At 35.4% G+C, this 23,043-nt stretch overlaps 4 protein-coding genes across 12 annotated transcripts; 2 read left to right on the forward strand and 2 right to left on the reverse strand.

Annotated features, from left to right (window-relative positions):
* The first annotated feature begins 494 nt into the window (after window positions 1-494).
* On the forward strand, window positions 495-4,444 carry LOC116656441. 3 transcript variants are annotated; one of them, XM_044717273.1, is made up of 4 exons: window positions 495-718; window positions 1,802-2,328; window positions 2,391-2,517; window positions 4,140-4,444. In XM_044717273.1, the coding sequence occupies exons 2-4, from the start codon at window positions 1,903-1,905 to the stop codon at window positions 4,427-4,429; spliced, it is 843 nt and encodes a 280-aa protein (XP_044573208.1). In that variant the 5' UTR covers window positions 495-718; window positions 1,802-1,902; the 3' UTR covers window positions 4,430-4,444. The 3 variants fall into 3 exon arrangements, with proteins under 3 accessions (XP_044573208.1, XP_044573207.1, XP_032311945.1); XM_044717272.1 differs by lacking the exon at window positions 495-718 and adding an exon at window positions 772-993; XM_032456054.2 differs by lacking the exons at window positions 495-718; window positions 4,140-4,444 and adding exons at window positions 772-993; window positions 3,753-4,094.
* Window positions 4,445-5,331: 887 nt separating this feature from the next.
* LOC116656443 lies at window positions 5,332-7,448 on the reverse strand. Of its 2 annotated transcripts, none has more exons than XM_032456056.2 (3): window positions 7,223-7,448; window positions 5,613-6,139; window positions 5,332-5,550 (listed from the first exon to the last, which is right to left on the reverse strand). In XM_032456056.2, exons 2-3 carry the CDS (start codon window positions 6,036-6,038, stop codon window positions 5,347-5,349), a joined length of 630 nt encoding a protein of 209 aa, XP_032311947.1. In that variant the 5' UTR covers window positions 6,039-6,139; window positions 7,223-7,448; the 3' UTR covers window positions 5,332-5,346. The 2 variants fall into 2 exon arrangements, with proteins under 2 accessions (XP_032311947.1, XP_032311946.1); XM_032456055.1 differs by lacking the exon at window positions 7,223-7,448 and adding an exon at window positions 6,948-7,169.
* Window positions 7,449-12,024: 4,576 nt separating this feature from the next.
* On the forward strand, window positions 12,025-16,921 carry LOC6502313. Of its 5 annotated transcripts, none has more exons than XM_032456041.2 (7): window positions 12,025-12,042; window positions 13,126-13,652; window positions 13,715-13,841; window positions 15,464-15,630; window positions 15,692-16,038; window positions 16,099-16,248; window positions 16,413-16,921. In XM_032456041.2, exons 2-7 carry the CDS (start codon window positions 13,227-13,229, stop codon window positions 16,420-16,422), a joined length of 1,227 nt encoding a protein of 408 aa, XP_032311932.1. In that variant the 5' UTR covers window positions 12,025-12,042; window positions 13,126-13,226; the 3' UTR covers window positions 16,423-16,921. The 5 variants fall into 5 exon arrangements, with proteins under 5 accessions (XP_032311932.1, XP_001967146.1, XP_014759377.1 ...); XM_001967110.4 differs by lacking the exon at window positions 12,025-12,042 and adding an exon at window positions 12,096-12,317; XM_014903891.2 differs by lacking the exons at window positions 12,025-12,042; window positions 16,413-16,921 and adding an exon at window positions 12,096-12,317 and having other exon boundaries at window positions 16,099-16,156; window positions 16,216-16,338.
* LOC6502050 (glutathione hydrolase 1 proenzyme-like) lies at window positions 16,694-19,373 on the reverse strand. Of its 2 annotated transcripts, none has more exons than XM_001967111.4 (5): window positions 19,208-19,372; window positions 19,060-19,147; window positions 18,027-19,009; window positions 17,486-17,679; window positions 16,694-17,430 (listed from the first exon to the last, which is right to left on the reverse strand). In XM_001967111.4, the coding sequence occupies exons 1-5, from the start codon at window positions 19,268-19,270 to the stop codon at window positions 16,923-16,925; spliced, it is 1,836 nt and encodes a 611-aa protein (XP_001967147.2). In that variant the 5' UTR covers window positions 19,271-19,372; the 3' UTR covers window positions 16,694-16,922. The 2 variants fall into 2 exon arrangements, with proteins under 2 accessions (XP_001967147.2, XP_044573205.1); XM_044717270.1 differs by having other exon boundaries at window positions 16,821-17,048; window positions 19,208-19,373.
* Window positions 19,374-23,043: the final 3,670 nt, after the last annotated feature.

Consider the following 23,043-nt stretch of genomic DNA (forward strand, 5'->3'; position numbering starts at 1 on the left):
ATCAACTTCGGCTCCGCTTGAAGTTAGCTTTCCTTTCTTGTTTTTTTTTTTATAATTTATTATCATATAAAAAAACCTCTTAACGAGGTAAAGTACCGGTGACGAACCTGCATGCGAAACCCAAAATATCTGTTATCAATTTTAGTGACGAAAATATGCTACATATGTGTACAAAATTGCATATAAAAAATATTCTTGTTCGGCAGGTGCAAGAAAAAAAAAAAATCAGTCACCGAAAAATATAATTTGCTGATCATTTTACATTCCCGGAATCAGCATCCCAAAAATACACCTTTTTGAAAATTTGAAAAACATCGTTAGGCGGAGATTTTTGGAAGTTTGTCGTCAGTCGTCGAAATCAAAATGTTTTTAATACATACATACATATATGTTAATATAATAAAAAGTTAAAATCCCTGGGTTTGACCATGAGCTGGGAGAAATTTTGTGTGAAACTGTGAGAGCATATACATATGTATGTAGTTGGTGTTGGTAGTAGTAACTGTTCTCCATGCTTTTCCCTTATTTCCGCTCTCCGTATCGATCGGATTGTTTTATGAAGAATTATTGTTATTGGCAATAGCCACGTCCAAGATTGAAACCTCAAAACCTATGCACTAATCACATAACCCAGCTTCTGCTTCTGGTGCCCCAGCCCATCGACGCCGATTCCCTCCGAATCCCGCTTCCACCAGAGAGAGGGAGAAGCAAAACACAGGTAAGCAGAGTTTTCTAGCGAGAGCATGAAAAATGGCAACGGACGGTGAGAATTATTTTTAGTTTTAGTTTGTTTTCATCTGTTGGTGTGTACAGCGGGCATGTATCATTTCGTTTCGTTTGGCTCGATTTTTTTTATTTTTGTTGTGAGCGTTAACAGTGATCTTTATTATTTTTATTGCTGTTTAATGCGCATCTGAACCCGCTTGCCCGCACCCTTAATCACGCATCGCATCTACTGGCTATAAATTCGACTTTCTTATGCCGTGGCCATTGGTAAGCAATGGTTTTCCCATCGAAAGCTGCTGTGCTTTGGCACAGCACTTGGATGAGCTGTGTATTTGTGACCGCGAGGTCGTCGTCTCTCTAAATAGATTAAATGTAAAGTTTGGCAACTTAAGATTTCGATTTTACACACATAGTTTAATACATTGGCTAGACAATTACCTAACCCTGCCTACAACATAAATAGATTTACACTCAGTGAACCAAAACAGGCTCTGTAATCTAGAAATTTCTCCACCTCGAGAAACATATAAAACATTGCCATGAAAGCCTGAGTTGGCTATCTCATCTATGTATGTATGTATGTATGTACATTAGTGTGTGTGTGAGCCACAGTGATCGAAATATCGTAATATAAAAACAGAAATTAAATAAATTCAAGAATGAAAGTTACACCCATGAAAGATTAATTCAATAAGCAGTTAACTAGATTTACGATTTCAACATTTTTTACCCTTTTTGTAAAATTTGATAAAGTTGATCAAGAATGTGTATGTATGTATATGCCTATGTGCCAAAATAATTATAATTATTGGTTTAAAAGGTATTCCTTAAATCTATATTAATAATAATAAATAAAACTATGTTGAGATGACTTTCACGGAATTGTTAGAAGCTTTAAAAATATACTTAAAACCCAGTACTAACAAGAAAGCTATGTATCTTCGGGGAAAGCCGAAGTTGATACACCCTTGCAGTGAAGTGGCAGTTTTTTGATACTTTATTGAGTCGTTTGAACAAAATTATACCATCTGCAAGGGTATAAAATATCAGTAGTATAAAGATATTCTTATTTCAGCTAATTACAACATGGCTATAACACGTAGAACATTGAATACACCGGTCTGTATAGGCCAAGCTAAACCACCCTGCCCATCAATGCCAGCATAGCCAAGAGCCATGCCAAAACAAGCAGTCCGTCCCATTAGCACCTACGATAACCTGGGCGCGACTCAACAGCTGCAGTCGCACGTGGACTGTACTTCCACTATGCTTAAGCCAGAGTTGGAGTTGGAGCCGAAGCCCACGGAAAGTGGAACCAGCCACAGCATAGCCGCGGTCAAGGCGGCCCTTAACGACGCCAAGTCAAAGTTCTTCGGGATAAACAGTTGTGAGTCACCGGTCGCTATAAAGCAGGAACCCAAATACCAGAACGTTCCTCAGCGTGACTTTCTACAGGAAAAGTCGCCGCCTGTCGCTGCAGTGGTAATAGTGTCTAATCCCACTACTGTTCCTTTAAAGGACCTGCCGGAAAAGACGCTATGCAATTCTACCGTGTACGAAGAAATTCCCCTAAGAGACTTGGACGCTTTACAACCATCCCAGGTAAGTTTTTAAAAAATAACGTAAGGTTATTCTAATTTTGGAAACTCCATTTACTTTAATAGGCCGTATACATGAGCACCACAGTGCCACAGAACATAAAATCAATGAAGATCGCTGGACGTCATACGCCCACCCGAAACAGCTTGAGGCACAGCCGCATGATTGTTGTGAATCATCACAACCATGACAGTGAGTTTTTTCTAATTTATTTTTACAAAAACCATTTGAGCCATTTGGTCGTGTTAGGATATATATATAGGATTTAGTGGACCTATATCGACCGCTTAGACTTAAATACTGCGTGCAGAGAAAATAAGAATGTGTGCAAAGTTTCATGTCGATAGCTTTTAAACTGGGAGCAAAAAAACAGACAAACGACTGATCCTGATTAAGAATGTATATACATTATATAATCAGAGATGGCTCCTTAACTGCGTTGCACACTTTTAAGAAAACTATAAGACCCTATAAAAGGGTATAATTAAAAGCTTTGAGGACTTCTTGTTTTAAAACGATTTGTAGAAAAAATGCATCGCACCCGTTACAAGAAATAAAAGTCTAGTTTGGCTTCAGCCAAGTTGCAAGTAATTGGAAAGTTAAACTCTGTCTCATTAAAATCATGTTATTTCCGATATATAGAATCATATGCATATAGAATGCATTTTCTGATTTGTAACGATACAAGATTTTTATTAATTTATATTTTAATTTTAAACTGAACCACTTTTTCGCTGTTGTTGATTTTTACTCCTCTTATACCTATCTATCTAAGATACCTAATAAAGAGGTTTGGTTCAAAGACTTCCGTCTTTATATCAAATGCCAAGACAAATCAATTGTTTTTCATAGATGCTATACTTCGTTAGAAAGTTTTTTTAAATTTCTTTTTCGCTTTCTTTAAGATCAAATGTATAAAAAATTATATTTAACAAGGAAGGAAAGCTAACTTCGGGCGGAGCCGAATAGGATATGCCCTTGCATTTAGCTAGCAGCTTTGTAACTTTGTTCTTTTTTTACGCTAGAATGACTTTCTACGGATTCCATTTTAGGCAATTTAATCTGATCTGCCAAAGCTCCAAAGCATCGGCCGACAATATCCTATAGCTGCCATATAACTGAACGATCGGAAATGGCACAACCTTGCTATTTTTAAAGAAGCTTGACACTGTTTCCAACAATTTTTTTAGAAAATTGATTCGATGGTGAAATTCTCATTGGGATCGGGCAACTATGTACGATCCGCTATATATATAATAATATAAACTGCTACTTAACTGCAAGGGTATATCAACTTCGGCTTTGCCTGAAGCTCGAAAGGGCTCTTTCCCTTTCTTGTGCTTATTTGATAAGGTTATAACTTTCAATGAATTTTATTTTTCGTGGACTGATCTGTTCTATAACCTATATCTTTCATTGGTTTTCAGGCACAAGATGGGGACGTAAAATTCATAAGGGACGAAATTACTATATCCAAATTATTTCTTAAAATAAAAATATTCAACTGTAAGGATAAATAAGCTTCAGCTTCGCCCTAAATTAACTTTCTTTATTGTTATATGGGTACTTCAGTGATAACTTTGCAGTTATGTTACTAATAATTATACTTAGTATTACTTATTAGTTATATATATTACATTGCAGATAAATCATATGTTACTATTAGTTGCGCTAGTCCCTTTATATTTTCATAAGCTCCAAATATGATTTCTAAAGTACGAAATTCGTACTACGAATATTCAATTTTTTTTAAAATATACAATGCAAAACTTAAACTAATTTTCATCAAGTGACTTGTTTGCATCACCTTTAAGGTCTTCATACCTCATATTCGAGACACATCCTAAACCTGAACATATCACGTCAAATGCTGATATTGCAACTGGCTATTGGCATTTTGATTTCGAGTCTTTCCTTGTGGATACTATGGATGGGACCGATTTGGTCCGTACTAATCAATCCGTATTTGAGTGGCCTATCGGTGAGTTCTTCTGAAAACAAAGAGGTGCTGTCACAGAAACACAACAAGTTTATTTTTTCAGTTGTATTTAACACTGAGTTGCCCGATCCCAATGAGAATTTCACCATCGAATCAATTTTCTAAAAAAATTGTTGGAAACAGTGTCAAGCTTCTTTAAAAATAGCAAGGTTGTGCCATTTCCGATCGTTCAGTTATATGGCAGCTATAGGATATTGTCGGCCGATGCTTTGGAGCTTTGGCAGATCAGATTAAATTGCCTAAAATGGAATCCGTAGAAAGTCATTCTAGCGTAAAAAAAGAACAAAGTTACAAAGCTGCTAGCTAAATGCAAGGGCATATCCTATTCGGCTCCGCCCGAAGTTAGCTTTCCTTCCTTGTTAAATATAATTTTTTATACATTTGATCTTAAAGAAAGCGAAAAAGAAATTTAAAAAAACTTTCTAACGAAGTATAGCATCTATGAAAAACAATTGATTTGTCTTGGCATTTGATATAAAGACGGAAGTCTTTGAACCAAACCTCTTTATTAGGTATCTTAGATAGATAGGTATAAGAGGAGTAAAAATCAACAACAGCGAAAAAGTGGTTCAGTTTAAAATTAAAATATAAATTAATAAAAATCTTGTATCGTTACAAATCAGAAAATGCATTCTATATGCATATGATTCTATATATCGGAAATAACATGATTTTAATGAGACAGAGTTTAACTTTCCAATTACTTGCAACTTGGCTGAAGCCAAACTAGACTTTTATTTCTTGTAACGGGTGCGATGCATTTTTTCTACAAATCGTTTTAAAACAAGAAGTCCTCAAAGCTTTTAATTATACCCTTTTATAGGGTCTTATAGTTTTCTTAAAAGTGTGCAACGCAGTTAAGGAGCCATCTCTGATTATATAATGTATATACATTCTTAATCAGGATCAGTCGTTTGTCTGTTTTTTTGCTCCCAGTTTAAAAGCTATCGACATGAAACTTTGCACACATTCTTATTTTCTCTGCACGCAGTATTTAAGTCTAAGCGGTCGATATAGGTCCACTAAATCCTATATATATATCCTAACACGACCAAATGGCTCAAATGGTTTTTGTAAAAATAAATTAGAAAAAACTCACTGTCATGGTTGTGATGATTCACAACAATCATGCGGCTGTGCCTCAAGCTGTTTCGGGTGGGCGTATGACGTCCAGCGATCTTCATTGATTTTATGTTCTGTGGCACTGTGGTGCTCATGTATACGGCCTATTAAAGTAAATGGAGTTTCCAAAATTAGAATAACCTTACGTTATTTTTTAAAAACTTACCTGGGATGGTTGTAAAGCGTCCAAGTCTCTTAGGGGAATTTCTTCGTACACGGTAGAATTGCATAGCGTCTTTTCCGGCAGGTCCTTTAAAGGAACAGTAGTGGGATTAGACACTATTACCACTGCAGCGACAGGCGGCGACTTTTCCTGTAGAAAGTCACGCTGAGGAACGTTCTGGTATTTGGGTTCCTGCTTTATAGCGACCGGTGACTCACAACTGTTTATCCCGAAGAACTTTGACTTGGCGTCGTTAAGGGCCGCCTTGACCGCGGCTATGCTGTGGCTGGTTCCACTTTCCGTGGGCTTCGGCTCCAACTCCAACTCTGGCTTAAGCATAGTGGAAGTACAGTCCACGTGCGACTGCAGCTGTTGAGTCGCGCCCAGGTTATCGTAGGTGCTAATGGGACGGACTGCTTGTTTTGGCATGGCTCTTGGCTATGCTGGCATTGATGGGCAGGGTGGTTTAGCTTGGCCTATACAGACCGGTGTATTCAATGTTCTACGTGTTATAGCCATGTTGTAATTAGCTGAAATAAGAATATCTTTATACTACTGATATTTTATACCCTTGCAGATGGTATAATTTTGTTCAAACGACTCAATAAAGTATCAAAAAACTGCCACTTCACTGCAAGGGTGTATCAACTTCGGCTTTCCCCGAAGATACATAGCTTTCTTGTTAGTACTGGGTTTTAAGTATATTTTTAAAGCTTCTAACAATTCCGTGAAAGTCATCTCAACATAGTTTTATTTATTATTATTAATATAGATTTAAGGAATACCTTTTAAACCAATAATTATAATTATTTTGGCACATAGGCATATACATACATACACATTCTTGATCAACTTTATCAAATTTTACAAAAAGGGTAAAAAATGTTGAAATCGTAAATCTAGTTAACTGCTTATTGAATTAATCTTTCATGGGTGTAACTTTCATTCTTGAATTTATTTAATTTCTGTTTTTATATTACGATATTTCGATCACTGTGGCTCACACACACACTAATGTACATACATACATACATACATAGATGAGATAGCCAACTCAGGCTTTCATGGCAATGTTTTATATGTTTCTCGAGGTGGAGAAATTTCTAGATTACAGAGCCTGTTTTGGTTCACTGAGTGTAAATCTATTTATGTTGTAGGCAGGGTTAGGTAATTGTCTAGCCAATGTATTAAACTATGTGTGTAAAATCGAAATCTTAAGTTGCCAAACTTTACATTTAATCTATTTAGAGAGACGACGACCTCGCGGTCACAAATACACAGCTCATCCAAGTGCTGTGCCAAAGCACAGCAGCTTTCGATGGGAAAACCATTGCTTACCAATGGCCACGGCATAAGAAAGTCGAATTTATAGCCAGTAGATGCGATGCGTGATTAAGGGTGCGGGCAAGCGGGTTCAGATGCGCATTAAACAGCAATAAAAATAATAAAGATCACTGTTAACGCTCACAACAAAAATAAAAAAAATCGAGCCAAACGAAACGAAATGATACATGCCCGCTGTACACACCAACAGATGAAAACAAACTAAAACTAAAAATAATTCTCACCGTCCGTTGCCATTTTTCATGCTCTCGCTAGAAAACTCTGCTTACCTGTGTTTTGCTTCTCCCTCTCTCTGGTGGAAGCGGGATTCGGAGGGAATCGGCGTCGATGGGCTGGGGCACCAGAAGCAGAAGCTGGGTTATGTGATTAGTGCATAGGTTTTGAGGTTTCAATCTTGGACGTGGCTATTGCCAATAACAATAATTCTTCATAAAACAATCCGATCGATACGGAGAGCGGAAATAAGGGAAAAGCATGGAGAACAGTTACTACTACCAACACCAACTACATACATATGTATATGCTCTCACAGTTTCACACAAAATTTCTCCCAGCTCATGGTCAAACCCAGGGATTTTAACTTTTTATTATATTAACATATATGTATGTATGTATTAAAAACATTTTGATTTCGACGACTGACGACAAACTTCCAAAAATCTCCGCCTAACGATGTTTTTCAAATTTTCAAAAAGGTGTATTTTTGGGATGCTGATTCCGGGAATGTAAAATGATCAGCAAATTATATTTTTCGGTGACTGATTTTTTTTTTTTCTTGCACCTGCCGAACAAGAATATTTTTTATATGCAATTTTGTACACATATGTAGCATATTTTCGTCACTAAAATTGATAACAGATATTTTGGGTTTCGCATGCAGGTTCGTCACCGGTACTTTACCTCGTTAAGAGGTTTTTTTATATGATAATAAATTATAAAAAAAAAAACAAGAAAGGAAAGCTAACTTCAAGCGGAGCCGAAGTTGATATACCCTTGCAGTTAAGCAAAAGCTTATAATACACTGTGCCACAAAAAAAAAAAACGAAATACACTTGGGAAACGAGATAGTGTAGGTTGTTAATCTGGTCGAAGAGAACTCAAAGATATTTTTTTCATATTTTTGGAACCCTCCAATTTTTATTTATTTAAAAAAAACCGTTTTTCGGGACTTTTTTGCGCTTAAAAATTCCTGAACTCGTTTTTTTCAACCAATTTCAAAATTTTTGCTGTTTTTCAATAGTTAAATGTTGTAGCTTTTGAAAAAAAAATATAACTTCGATTTTGTTGAACAAAAAGGACAAAATTTTTACACCTGAAACTGAAGTTTTCGGCTTTTATTCGTGTTTTTCGGATTTTGATGCCAGTTTTTCGGTGCAACTTACAAAAATTCGGCCATTTTTGATACATATCAATGTTGTCTCATTCATTATGAATAAAACGAGACAAATTTCATCAAAAAATAATGAAAATTGGTGAAGTTATAACGCTTTTCCTAAAAAGAGTTAATTCAACCTAGCATGCGCACTAATAAAAATATTGGAAACAGCCCCAAGCATCTTTAAAAATAGAATGGTTGTGCCGATTCCGATCTTTCAGTTATATGGCAGGTATAGGATATAATCGGCCGATTCTTATGAAACATAGGATTAGATTGCCCAAAACGGAATCCCATCATTCTAGCTTCAAAAACAACAAAGTTAAGCCAATTATCCTAATAAAATTTTGCAAATCGGATAAGATTGCCCAAAATGCAATCTGTACTAAGTCCCATGTTTCTAACTTAAAAAACATTCCACAGCTTAAACATATGACAGCTATAGAATATTGTCGGCCGATCCTTATGAATTTTGCACATAAGATGTTTTGACCAAATTTAAAATGTGTGGAAAGTCCAAACCCTCAAACTTAAAAAACACCAATATTAGGCATTTCCGATGGATCAGTTATATGGCAGCTAAAGGATATAGTCGGCCGATCCTTATCAACATTTGTCAGATCAGATAATTTTTCCCAAAGTGGGATCCATAGAAAGTCCCATCCTTCTTACTTAAAAAAAAAAAACAAAGTTATGGCATATCCGATCAATTATATAATAAACATGTATTACATATAAAATAAATCCGCAAAATTTAAAAAAAAATACAAACGTTTTTCCAGTTTTTCTAGTTAAACCAATTGTTGAATGTAACAATTTGTTTTGGGTGTGCGATATAAAATAATAAATATTAGAAAAGTATAGGCGGAGTTGGTTTGCCTGGTTTTTTTTAGCTTTTAATCCATGATTTGGCCCAAAACGGTGGAGGCTGTAATTTAAGTAAAGCAGAGTTTTATTTATATGCATTATATGCTCAGTGGGGGCATATGCATATAAAGCTTTCTACTCATAAAATTTTGCATTCTTCTCATTAAGACATGAGACACTGAAACACAAAGCAGAATTACATCAAAAGTTGCCATCAAGCAACGAAGTTCGAGGTTAGCCGAGTCGAGAGCGTCGTGGTTCCTAACACGGAGGGCCTGGGTTCGAGTCCAAGTTGAGTCAATGTTTACGTTTTACTTTTTAAGCCCTTTTTTATTTGGATTTTATTTTTAAATAAATTAACTAAAATCTGAAAAGATATACTCCATATTTTTTTTAGGGTATTGACCAAATATATGCAGACTCCAAAAAGCAAAGTTACCAATATACTCATGTATAAGTAAATGCAAGCTTCACAGGAGGCTGCACAAAATGGGTAGCTGCACTTACAGTACTATATCTTGAGTTAACGGATTTTGCCAGATATGAGCGATATATCAAAAGTTGCGTCATCTCAAAAGCTATCTCCACGTGCAATATAAAAAGGATCAGTCGACCAAATTTTGAAAAATAATTTTTTTTCTTAAAAAAAAAGTGTATTTAAAATAACAAATCCCTCATTGGGATTTGTGTTTCAGTGTCTCATGTCTTAATGAGAAGAATGCAAAATTTTATGAGTAGAAAGCTTTATATGCATATGCCCCCACTGAGCATATAATGCATATAAATAAAACTCTGCTTTACTTAAATTACAGCCTCCACCGTTTTGGGCCAAATCATGGATTAAAAGCTAAAAAAAACCAGGCAAACCAACTCCGCCTATACTTTTCTAATATTTATTATTTTATATCGCACACCCAAAACAAATTGTTACATTCAACAATTGGTTTAACTAGAAAAACTGGAAAAACGTTTGTATTTTTTTTTAAATTTTGCGGATTTATTTTATATGTAATACATGTTTATTATATAATTGATCGGATATGCCATAACTTTGTTTTTTTTTTTTTAAGTAAGAAGGATGGGACTTTCTATGGATCCCACTTTGGGAAAAATTATCTGATCTGACAAATGTTGATAAGGATCGGCCGACTATATCCTTTAGCTGCCATATAACTGATCCATCGGAAATGCCTAATATTGGTGTTTTTTAAGTTTGAGGGTTTGGACTTTCCACACATTTTAAATTTGGTCAAAACATCTTATGTGCAAAATTCATAAGGATCGGCCGACAATATTCTATAGCTGTCATATGTTTAAGCTGTGGAATGTTTTTTAAGTTAGAAACATGGGACTTAGTACAGATTGCATTTTGGGCAATCTTATCCGATTTGCAAAATTTTATTAGGATAATTGGCTTAACTTTGTTGTTTTTGAAGCTAGAATGATGGGATTCCGTTTTGGGCAATCTAATCCTATGTTTCATAAGAATCGGCCGATTATATCCTATACCTGCCATATAACTGAAAGATCGGAATCGGCACAACCATTCTATTTTTAAAGATGCTTGGGGCTGTTTCCAATATTTTTATTAGTGCGCATGCTAGGTTGAATTAACTCTTTTTAGGAAAAGCGTTATAACTTCACCAATTTTCATTATTTTTTGATGAAATTTGTCTCGTTTTATTCATAATGAATGAGACAACATTGATATGTATCAAAAATGGCCGAATTTTTGTAAGTTGCACCGAAAAACTGGCATCAAAATCCGAAAAACACGAATAAAAGCCGAAAACTTCAGTTTCAGGTGTAAAAATTTTGTCCTTTTTGTTCAACAAAATCGAAGTTATATTTTTTTTTCAAAAGCTACAACATTTAACTATTGAAAAACAGCAAAAATTTTGAAATTGGTTGAAAAAAACGAGTTCAGGAATTTTTAAGCGCAAAAAAGTCCCGAAAAACGGTTTTTTTTAAATAAATAAAAATTGGAGGGTTCCAAAAATATGAAAAAAATATCTTTGAGTTCTCTTCGACCAGATTAACAACCTACACTATCTCGTTTCCCAAGTGTATTTCGTTTTTTTTTTTTGTGGCACAGTGTATTATAAGCTTTTGCTTAACTGCAAGGGTATATCAACTTCGGCTCCGCTTGAAGTTAGCTTTCCTTTCTTGTTTTTTTTTTTATAATTTATTATCATATAAAAAAACCTCTTAACGAGGTAAAGTACCGGTGACGAACCTGCATGCGAAACCCAAAATATCTGTTATCAATTTTAGTGACGAAAATATGCTACATATGTGTACAAAATTGCATATAAAAAATATTCTTGTTCGGCAGGTGCAAGAAAAAAAAAAAATCAGTCACCGAAAAATATAATTTGCTGATCATTTTACATTCCCGGAATCAGCATCCCAAAAATACACCTTTTTGAAAATTTGAAAAACATCGTTAGGCGGAGATTTTTGGAAGTTTGTCGTCAGTCGTCGAAATCAAAATGTTTTTAATACATACATACATATATGTTAATATAATAAAAAGTTAAAATCCCTGGGTTTGACCATGAGCTGGGAGAAATTTTGTGTGAAACTGTGAGAGCATATACATATGTATGTAGTTGGTGTTGGTAGTAGTAACTGTTCTCCATGCTTTTCCCTTATTTCCGCTCTCCGTATCGATCGGATTGTTTTATGAAGAATTATTGTTATTGGCAATAGCCACGTCCAAGATTGAAACCTCAAAACCTATGCACTAATCACATAACCCAGCTTCTGCTTCTGGTGCCCCAGCCCATCGACGCCGATTCCCTCCGAATCCCGCTTCCACCAGAGAGAGGGAGAAGCAAAACACAGGTAAGCAGAGTTTTCTAGCGAGAGCATGAAAAATGGCAACGGACGGTGAGAATTATTTTTAGTTTTAGTTTGTTTTCATCTGTTGGTGTGTACAGCGGGCATGTATCATTTCGTTTCGTTTGGCTCGATTTTTTTTATTTTTGTTGTGAGCGTTAACAGTGATCTTTATTATTTTTATTGCTGTTTAATGCGCATCTGAACCCGCTTGCCCGCACCCTTAATCACGCATCGCATCTACTGGCTATAAATTCGACTTTCTTATGCCGTGGCCATTGGTAAGCAATGGTTTTCCCATCGAAAGCTGCTGTGCTTTGGCACAGCACTTGGATGAGCTGTGTATTTGTGACCGCGAGGTCGTCGTCTCTCTAAATAGATTAAATGTAAAGTTTGGCAACTTAAGATTTCGATTTTACACACATAGTTTAATACATTGGCTAGACAATTACCTAACCCTGCCTACAACATAAATAGATTTACACTCAGTGAACCAAAACAGGCTCTGTAATCTAGAAATTTCTCCACCTCGAGAAACATATAAAACATTGCCATGAAAGCCTGAGTTGGCTATCTCATCTATGTATGTATGTATGTATGTACATTAGTGTGTGTGTGAGCCACAGTGATCGAAATATCGTAATATAAAAACAGAAATTAAATAAATTCAAGAATGAAAGTTACACCCATGAAAGATTAATTCAATAAGCAGTTAACTAGATTTACGATTTCAACATTTTTTACCCTTTTTGTAAAATTTGATAAAGTTGATCAAGAATGTGTATGTATGTATATGCCTATGTGCCAAAATAATTATAATTATTGGTTTAAAAGGTATTCCTTAAATCTATATTAATAATAATAAATAAAACTATGTTGAGATGACTTTCACGGAATTGTTAGAAGCTTTAAAAATATACTTAAAACCCAGTACTAACAAGAAAGCTATGTATCTTCGGGGAAAGCCGAAGTTGATACACCCTTGCAGTGAAGTGGCAGTTTTTTGATACTTTATTGAGTCGTTTGAACAAAATTATACCATCTGCAAGGGTATAAAATATCAGTAGTATAAAGATATTCTTATTTCAGCTAATTACAACATGGCTATAACACGTAGAACATTGAATACACCGGTCTGTATAGGCCAAGCTAAACCACCCTGCCCATCAATGCCAGCATAGCCAAGAGCCATGCCAAAACAAGCAGTCCGTCCCATTAGCACCTACGATAACCTGGGCGCGACTCAACAGCTGCAGTCGCACGTGGACTGTACTTCCACTATGCTTAAGCCAGAGTTGGAGTTGGAGCCGAAGCCCACGGAAAGTGGAACCAGCCACAGCATAGCCGCGGTCAAGGCGGCCCTTAACGACGCCAAGTCAAAGTTCTTCGGGATAAACAGTTGTGAGTCACCGGTCGCTATAAAGCAGGAACCCAAATACCAGAACGTTCCTCAGCGTGACTTTCTACAGGAAAAGTCGCCGCCTGTCGCTGCAGTGGTAATAGTGTCTAATCCCACTACTGTTCCTTTAAAGGACCTGCCGGAAAAGACGCTATGCAATTCTACCGTGTACGAAGAAATTCCCCTAAGAGACTTGGACGCTTTACAACCATCCCAGGTAAGTTTTTAAAAAATAACGTAAGGTTATTCTAATTTTGGAAACTCCATTTACTTTAATAGGCCGTATACATGAGCACCACAGTGCCACAGAACATAAAATCAATGAAGATCGCTGGACGTCATACGCCCACCCGAAACAGCTTGAGGCACAGCCGCATGATTGTTGTGAATCATCACAACCATGACAGTGAGTTTTTTCTAATTTATTTTTACAAAAACCATTTGAGCCATTTGGTCGTGTTAGGATATATATATAGGATTTAGTGGACCTATATCGACCGCTTAGACTTAAATACTGCGTGCAGAGAAAATAAGAATGTGTGCAAAGTTTCATGTCGATAGCTTTTAAACTGGGAGCAAAAAAACAGACAAACGACTGATCCTGATTAAGAATGTATATACATTATATAATCAGAGATGGCTCCTTAACTGCGTTGCACACTTTTAAGAAAACTATAAGACCCTATAAAAGGGTATAATTAAAAGCTTTGAGGACTTCTTGTTTTAAAACGATTTGTAGAAAAAATGCATCGCACCCGTTACAAGAAATAAAAGTCTAGTTTGGCTTCAGCCAAGTTGCAAGTAATTGGAAAGTTAAACTCTGTCTCATTAAAATCATGTTATTTCCGATATATAGAATCATATGCATATAGAATGCATTTTCTGATTTGTAACGATACAAGATTTTTATTAATTTATATTTTAATTTTAAACTGAACCACTTTTTCGCTGTTGTTGATTTTTACTCCTCTTATACCTATCTATCTAAGATACCTAATAAAGAGGTTTGGTTCAAAGACTTCCGTCTTTATATCAAATGCCAAGACAAATCAATTGTTTTTCATAGATGCTATACTTCGTTAGAAAGTTTTTTTAAATTTCTTTTTCGCTTTCTTTAAGATCAAATGTATAAAAAATTATATTTAACAAGGAAGGAAAGCTAACTTCGGGCGGAGCCGAATAGGATATGCCCTTGCATTTAGCTAGCAGCTTTGTAACTTTGTTCTTTTTTTACGCTAGAATGACTTTCTACGGATTCCATTTTAGGCAATTTAATCTGATCTGCCAAAGCTCCAAAGCATCGGCCGACAATATCCTATAGCTGCCATATAACTGAACGATCGGAAATGGCACAACCTTGCTATTTTTAAAGAAGCTTGACACTGTTTCCAACAATTTTTTTAGAAAATTGATTCGATGGTGAAATTCTCATTGGGATCGGGCAACTATGTACGATCCGCTATATATATAATAATATAAACTGCTACTTAACTGCAAGGGTATATCAACTTCGGCTTTGCCTGAAGCTCGAAAGGGCTCTTTCCCTTTCTTGTGCTTATTTGATAAGGTTATAACTTTCAATGAATTTTATTTTTCGTGGACTGATCTGTTCTATAACCTATATCTTTCATTGGTTTTCAGGCACAAGATGGGGACGTAAAATTCATAAGGGACGAAATTACTATATCCAAATTATTTCTTAAAATAAAAATATTCAACTGTAAGGATAAATAAGCTTCAGCTTCGCCCTAAATTAACTTTCTTTATTGTTATATGGGTACTTCAGTGATAACTTTGCAGTTATGTTACTAATAATTATACTTAGTATTACTTATTAGTTATATATATTACATTGCAGATAAATCATATGTTACTATTAGTTGCGCTAGTCCCTTTATATTTTCATAAGCTCCAAATATGATTTCTAAAGTACGAAATTCGTACTACGAATATTCAATTTTTTTTAAAATATACAATGCAAAACTTAAACTAATTTTCATCAAGTGACTTGTTTGCATCACCTTTAAGGTCTTCATACCTCATATTCGAGACACATCCTAAACCTGAACATATCACGTCAAATGCTGATATTGCAACTGGCTATTGGCATTTTGATTTCGAGTCTTTCCTTGTGGATACTATGGATGGGACCGATTTGGTCCGTACTAATCAATCCGTATTTGAGTGGCCTATCGGTGAGTTCTTCTGAAAACAAAGAGGTGCTGTCACAGAAACACAACAAGTTTATTTTTTCAGTTACTCTTGGCTGGTGTTATCGGTTTAATTATTCTGAGAAGGCACAGAAAAGAACACAGATCGTCGAACAACTGCTACAAGGTGGAGGCTTGTCTATTGCCTGTCGTGGCACTGATATTCTGCTGCCTCGCACTAGTCTGTGCTACAATTGAGTTTTCTGAGCTGAGCTCATCTGTGAACGGAACGTGTGGACCAGCTACGAGCTGGTTGATGCGCCACCGTCATTGCACCTGCTTTTCACCAACTGCTGACGATGCTATCCCAGGGGAAAAAAGTCCGGCCATTGCAGTTACAACAGATGGAAAGCAACCGCTGAGCGGAGAAACAGACGCTGGGGAGAAGGATGGGTGAGTACCCCAAACGAACGTGTGATATCATGCTATAAAGTTCTGTCTGTTTGTACACAGGAGCGAAAAATGCAGCCGATTTAGGACCGAATGGAAGTATCTGTTGGCATTCTCGATGGTACTAAATTCTTTGGGAATAATAACAACATTCTTATGTATTACACTATTTATTTGTAGCCGTCCCAGTAGAAAACAAATATACACTTCCGTGTAAGTTTTTTTTTCTATTACATGCACTGCTCTCTTTACTTCAATTTTATTTTATAATAAATTGATTAACTAGAAAATTGAAAAGGAAAATGTTAGTATTTCTGGACTTTTTCTTTGTGTTCCACTATTTTAGCGTTGATTTATATACTTTATTTAAATTTTAGGGAACCATAGTTCTCCGGCATCCCCACACCAAAGTACAGAACAAAAATATAATTCATATGTACGTTTTATCACGCCGTTTTTGCGCAGTATATGTATTTACGAGCAGATGGAAGTAGATAGCTTTTAAACTGGAGACTACATTTTTTATTACTGATCCCAACAAAAATGTATATCCGTATTTATATACGGATCTTAGAAGGAAAATATACGAATGCCCTAGCAAATTTTTCATAAATTTAATTTTCTATTTGACCTTTATCAATAATGTACATTCCCTATATACAAAATGACAAATTCATTTATTATTCAATATGCGAATATTTATGCAAGGAATTATAATTTTCTGTAAGGATATAAAAAGTAAAATATAATATAATAAAAAACAATTTAATCATAAAACAGAAAACTGTTATTTACGATTACTTGTCGTTTTATGCGCCTAACAACAAGTCGATGAAAGTATATTTTATGCAAGAATGTGTAGGCGACTAATAAAGATATATGTGTCCTCAAAATCCAGAGACTCCACCAGGTTTTCGAAAATCAGAGTTTGCCCAAACAGAACCATTATTCTGGGCGATGCCGCAGATTACAGATCCGCGGTGCTCGTACCGCTCACATTTGTGTCCTAGTTGCTGCAATCGATCAACGAAATTTTGCATTAGCCCATATTCGTAGAGAAGAACATTAGGCGACATCTGATGGTGGATGCGACTGGCATCGATGGCATTTTTAATGTGTGCCTTTTGCCACAGGACGCGCACCAATAGAGGAACCAATGATGAAATGATTTTTGTGCCGCCAGCCGCACCGACAACCAGCCGTACTCTGCCCGATGAGCGTTCCGTAACAATGACCGGACTCATCGAGGACATGGGTCGTAAAGATGGAGCAGGTATATTTTTGCCCATTACAAAGGGCAAATCAAAATAGTTTCGCAGCTGTTCTATGGAAAAATCCGACATGCCATTGTTAAATAGAACACCTGTCCGTTTGCCAATGCGCCCGCTACCAAAACTGCAACAAAAATCCAAGACAGGTCTAATAGTGCTTATAAAACCACCATACTTACTAAAAATTTATCGAGCTAGTGACTGAAACGGCATCGTTGTCAAGAAGCACTGAGATATGGGCGGTTCCGTATTCGTTCCGTGTGCGTATATCCGAAGAAGCTCCATAGTATGTTGACTGGTTAAAAGTCATTAAGTCGTCTATTTTATTAGCTATGGATTTGGATAGCTCAGGACTGATCAGTCTCTTTAAAAGCTGGAAATATAAAAGTCGACTTTTTTATTTTTTGTATTTAAGCATCTAAAATATGTTAGGGAAACAATATAATATATAAATGAAAAATGAACGTGAATTTGAAAGAGATAGATTTATATCAAATAGTTCATCATTGTTAAACAAAACGCCTGTTCGTTTGCCAATGCGCCCGCTACTAAAACTGCAGCAAAGATTCAAGAGGAGTCCATAGTGCTCATTAAAAACCCTGACTTATTAAATCGAGCTAGTAAGTTAAACTAAATATGTATATATAAATGCAAAATGAACTTAAATTTAAAAGAGACAGATTTATAATAAATAGTTATACGAGAAAGAGTAGTACGTACGTTAATATCAGATTTTTCGTCCAGCTGCCAACGCTGAACAAACCCAAACTTCATAGCTTCCACCATCCGGTGGATCTCTAAAGCGCCAATGCTTCGAGCTTCGGCAAAATCCGCTCTGAATTCTCGCAAAATGTTGAGTATAAATCCCAGAATGTAGCCACTGCCAGGAGGAGGAGTTAGATGCAGGTCGTACTCATCGAACGGTATCACGACCGATTCACTGAATGTAGCATTAGTGTTGACTAGGTCTTCCATGTCAATGACACTGCCGATTTCCCTTAAGTCGGCTGTCAAATCATTTGCAATAGATCCGTTGTAAAAGCTGTAAGGTCCTTCGGAAGCCAGCCTTTCGTATGTGTTGCACAATTGAATCGGAGGGTGTATATGACTGCCGATACGCCAAAACTGCCCCGATTCGGAATTTACAAACATGTTTCGCAAGCCGGGATCTCTCATAACCATCTCTTGGTTCATAACAAGGGCGTCGTATTGGTGCTTGTAAAGTCTGTATCCCTTGCGGCACAGCTCCGCCGTAGGACCAACTAATTCTGACCAGGGTAACTGCCCGAACTTCTGGTGGGCTATAGCATACCCGGCCATTTCAGCTGGCACTGCAATCGACCAGCTAGACTGTTTAAATTCTTTTTCACCCCGGAAGATCGATAGGTTCTTTTCCCGTAGCAAACGCGGAGCAATTTCGCGAGCAAGTATGCTGTAGGACTTGCGCGCCTTGTCGCTATATATATTCATAAGCATGCCGCCGCCCAGTCCCATGCTTTGCATCCCGATGAGCCCAGTGCAAAATAGAGCCACAAGGGCCCCGTCCACAGCACTTCCTCCTTTTTCCATGGCACTTTTAGACAGAAGACTGCAGACATTGTTGTCACTACAAACGGCCGCTCGGGAAAACCTAAACAATGGTGAATCCGAGGGGGGAAGGGGCTTTTCGGGATTTGGAGGTCTTCTGACTGCCTTTTGGGGAGCTAAGAATGACGATGTTACTCATATTGCAAATGCTATGGCACTAACTTACATGGATACCTCCAAAAATATCCTGCGGCCAAGATTCCAATTGTGACGGTAATAAGACTATTAAAAGTTAGTCCTACATACATTTTGTTCTTTTCAAGGATTTTGCCGTTGCTAGATCAGTTTTATTAAGTCTTCAACTTGGAACTTACGATAGCTATATACTTGATAAACAAGCAGCAAACATCACGGTTGATTTTCATAAAAAAATCCATAATTTACTACTCAAATGTTGCAACTAAAGCCCTTTTAATTTAAAAAAAAACAGCTGGCCTTAAGGTGGGACCGAAGCATGCAATCGTAAAAATACCAAATAATCTTGATTGTAAACGGTATGTATTTATAACGATAACGTATTTATAATTAAAATACCAGATACTATTTTCGATAAGCATTTTAGAAAAATCGATTTAGCAAATTTTTAGATGGTGGAGAAAAAAATGTGAAAAAGCCCGCCAAAGCCGCCGAAGAATTTGATGAAATAGAAATTATCAATGACATTACTGAGGACGACAGTACACGAGGTGACGACCTGCATGCCTTGAAGTGCGGGAGGGGACTCTATATATAGCCGAAGAATTAAAAACCGAAGAAAAAAATGGTTCGTCGTCGGTATTTTACCTCGTCAAGAGATTTTTTTTATATGATATCAGTTGTTTTTTTGTATATATAGATCTTCAATTATTTAAAAAAGAACACTTAATATACAGAATTTTAAAGTAACCTCTGGACAGGCGATTCACACAGTTAGCAATACTTTAAATTTAAGGATAAACAACAAAACTCTTTTTATTTACTCCATAGATTTACCTCCACATTATAGAAAGTGGAATAATTAAAAACCTTTCCAAAGATGTATTTCGATAGCTTCAGTGGTTCTGAAATAATATGTATTTTTAATTTACAAAGGTATTGAAATTTGGTTAGTTTAAAAATTTTAATTAAAAATTTGTCCAAAATTCTATTTAAAATTCAAAATTGTTTTGAAGTTGTGGGAAACCAAAATGTTAAAACAAATAAATAAATAATTTTTCTAACAAAAATAATGGAAAAAGCCCCAAGCATCTTTAAAAATAGCAAGTTTGTGCCATTTTCGATAGTTCATTTATATGGCAGGTATAGTATAAAGTCGGTGGATCCTTATGAAAGATCGGATTAGGTTGCCCAAAACGGAATCCGTAGAAAGTCTCATCATTCTAGCTTCAAAATCCACAAAGTTAAGCCAATTCCTATTTTTCAGTTATATTTTTGAGTTATATTGTATAGGATAAAGTCGGTGGATCCTTATGAAAGATCGGATTAGGTTGCCCAAAACGGAATCCGTAGAAAGTCTCATCATTCTTGCTTCAAAATCAACAAAGTTAAGCCAATTCCTATTTTTCAGTTATATTTTTGAGCTATGGATATAGCTATCCTAATAAAATTTTGCAAATCGGATAAGATTTCCCAAAATGCAATCTATACTATGTCCCATCTTTCTAACTTAAAAAACGCGCCACAGCATAAACATATGACAGCTATAGGATATAGTCGGCCGATTCTTATGAATTTTGTACATAAGATATACTATTTTGACCAAAAATATAACATGTGTGGTCCCAAGTCCCAACCCTTAACTTAAAAAACATCAAAGTTATGGCATTTCCGATCAATCAGTTATGTGGCAGCTATAGGATATAGTCGACCGATAGGCAAATAAAGTAAAAGTTGAAAGAATTTACTCCATATTTCAAGTTTGTTGCACACATACATGCACAACCTCAAAAAAATATTCCCCATCAAATATACACATCCATGTAGTATGTATGTTAGTGTACGTAACACCAAGCTCCACAGGTGGCTGATCATAATTAGTAGCTGCATTTATAGGAGTATATCTTGAGTTAACGAATTTTGCCAGATATAAGCGATATATGAAAAGTTGCGTCATCTCAAGGGCTATCTCCACGTGCAATATAAATAAGATCAAATGGGAAAATTTTGAAAAAGAATTTAAAAAAAAAAAAAAAAAAATTATTTCTTGATAATAATTTCTTAAGGGGTTATATACAGTCAGGATTTTCAAAAAATCGATTTTTTTTTTTTTGCATTTTCTTAAAGAATATATATTTCTCTGTTGTGAAAAAAATTTTTATGAAGATTCGAGAAATATTTCCCAAGTTACAGACAAAACTAGAAAAAATTTTTAACTCAATGTAAACTGTTTGTGAAACTTTAAAATCGTTTTTCTCAAAACTATGTTTCTCAAATCGGTGAACACGATTTCTCGAAAACCACTGAACCGATTTAGCTCTAATTTTCACACAAAATTAATAACTACTTTTTGCTGTCTTTAATCGAAGATCTTTTAAATAAAATTAAAATTATAATTTAAATCAACATTTGAAGTCGATTTTTTTTTCCATAAAAATGAACTTTTTTTTTTGGAAGCTGCCATTTTGTCAAAAAGTGATATTTTTTTAATTCCTTCGATTAAGGACTACATTTTTTAATATACTAAAAGCATCTTTTTGAATTTTTGATTTCCGATGATTCTGCAAATAGTTATTATGTTCACCGCGAGACACTTTTTTTTCGAAGACCATTGGGAGATAAGCTGCAGAGGCCAAAGGAAATAATATTTTTACAGATATAATATATTTTTTTAAACTTTAAAATATGTAAAATTATATAGAAAAAATTCAACTTTAATACATAAATATTTCCTTGAAAAAAAAAATACCCAAAAACTGCATTTTTTTGACCGCCTGACTGTATATAACCCCTTAAATAACTTCTGAAAGAAATGTCGGATCGGGTCGGTTGAGGTACCAATCGGCGCGTAGGAGTAGAAAGCAAATATATAAAAATTCTATCTGGGGACTAAAATGTCTCCACCAGCTCCAATTTAGTGATTCTAAACTTTTTAAGTGTTGCGGCATCTCAAAGACTATCTCCACGTGCAATATAAAAAGGAAAAATCGAGTAAATTTTGAAAATTAATTTTTTTTCTTTAAAAAAAGTTTATTTTCAGTGTATTTTTTTTGTGTACTATATAGACGTTTGGTCTCAAAGAAAGTGAAATAGGTATTTAAAAAACCCTTTTAACGGTGTAAAGCTCTTTTTAATATCTTTCTTAATTAAAAAGTTATGCATTTTTTAATTAACAAAGTTTTTTTAGTTTTTTGACGTAAGCTTAAGGTATTTCAAAAAGTTGTAGAACAATAGTTGCTCATATGATAGTAAAAAACATTTTCCAATTTTTTTCAGGATTGTTAAGAAAAAAATAGTGCAACAGACAAACCGACAACTGGCTTCATTTTGAAGAAGAAGAAAAAATCGAATTTTTCGAATAACTTCTGAATGAAATTCAGAGTTTACAACTTCTGTAAAGCTTTACTAAACAAGCTAAACCTGCAATAGATACGTTTTGAACAAAGAAACAGTTTTAGGTAGCCATGACTTTTTGAAAATATGAGATTAAAAACTCCAATTCTATTGAAGAAAATATTGTTTAACCACCTATAATAAATTCAATAAAATTATTTCTACTGATTTCAATATGAAAATAAAAATCTTCCATAGAAAACTGTTTGGGGAAAAATCATAGAAGACCAAAAATTAATGTAGAAAATCTGAGATTTCAACTTTGGATGAGTATTCCAAAGATATGGTAACTGCTAGATACCACTTTTTAATTTTATTTGGTACACATACATTTCAAAAATGATATGTACTGGAAACAATGATGGTCATCGCCATTACACGGCCTACATAATTCAATATATGGTAAAATTTGATCAATTTCTTCTCTTAGGTGTACCGCGGAAACTGTGGGTGATAGAACCTATGTTTGTTCTGGACTTTGGTTCAGGAGAGCTTAAAGGTTATGGAGCAGGTGAAATTATGCGTGGAGATTTTTTGCTGTTGGCCTGTGTAACAGAAGCCCAAATAATTCCGCAAATGGAATGTTCGCTGAATTTTTCGACTATAGTTATGTAAAAAAAAC

Source organism: Drosophila ananassae, chromosome XR (genome assembly GCF_017639315.1).
Source record: "Drosophila ananassae strain 14024-0371.13 chromosome XR, ASM1763931v2, whole genome shotgun sequence".
NCBI classification, from domain to species: Eukaryota; Metazoa; Arthropoda; class Insecta; order Diptera; family Drosophilidae; genus Drosophila; species Drosophila ananassae.

Bases quoted from the DNA above. Each gene is read 5' to 3' on its own strand.
- LOC6502050 (XM_001967111.4), bottom strand. From the start codon at position 19,270: ATGGATTTTTTTATGAAAATCAACCGTGATGTTTGCTGCTTGTTTATC. The intron at 17,680-18,026 runs GTACGTACTACT...TTATATTTCCAG, and splicing joins ACGAAAAATCTGATATTAAC to CTTTTAAAGAGACTGATCAG. The intron at 17,431-17,485 runs GTAAGTATGGTG...TTTTTGTTGCAG, and splicing joins ACTAGCTCGATAAATTTTTA to TTTTGGTAGCGGGCGCATTG.
- LOC6502313 (XM_032456041.2), top strand. From the start codon at position 13,227: ATGCCAAAACAAGCAGTCCGTCCCATTAGCACCTACGATAACCTGGGC. The intron at 13,842-15,463 runs GTGAGTTTTTTC...ATCACCTTTAAG, and splicing joins GAATCATCACAACCATGACA to GTCTTCATACCTCATATTCG. The intron at 16,039-16,098 runs GTGAGTACCCCA...GTTTGTACACAG, and splicing joins GACGCTGGGGAGAAGGATGG to GAGCGAAAAATGCAGCCGAT.
- LOC116656441 (XM_044717273.1), top strand. From the start codon at position 1,903: ATGCCAAAACAAGCAGTCCGTCCCATTAGCACCTACGATAACCTGGGC. The intron at 2,329-2,390 runs GTAAGTTTTTAA...TTACTTTAATAG, and splicing joins ACGCTTTACAACCATCCCAG to GCCGTATACATGAGCACCAC. The intron at 2,518-4,139 runs GTGAGTTTTTTC...ATCACCTTTAAG, and splicing joins GAATCATCACAACCATGACA to GTCTTCATACCTCATATTCG.
- LOC116656443 (XM_032456056.2), bottom strand. From the start codon at position 6,038: ATGCCAAAACAAGCAGTCCGTCCCATTAGCACCTACGATAACCTGGGC. The intron at 5,551-5,612 runs GTAAGTTTTTAA...TTACTTTAATAG, and splicing joins ACGCTTTACAACCATCCCAG to GCCGTATACATGAGCACCAC.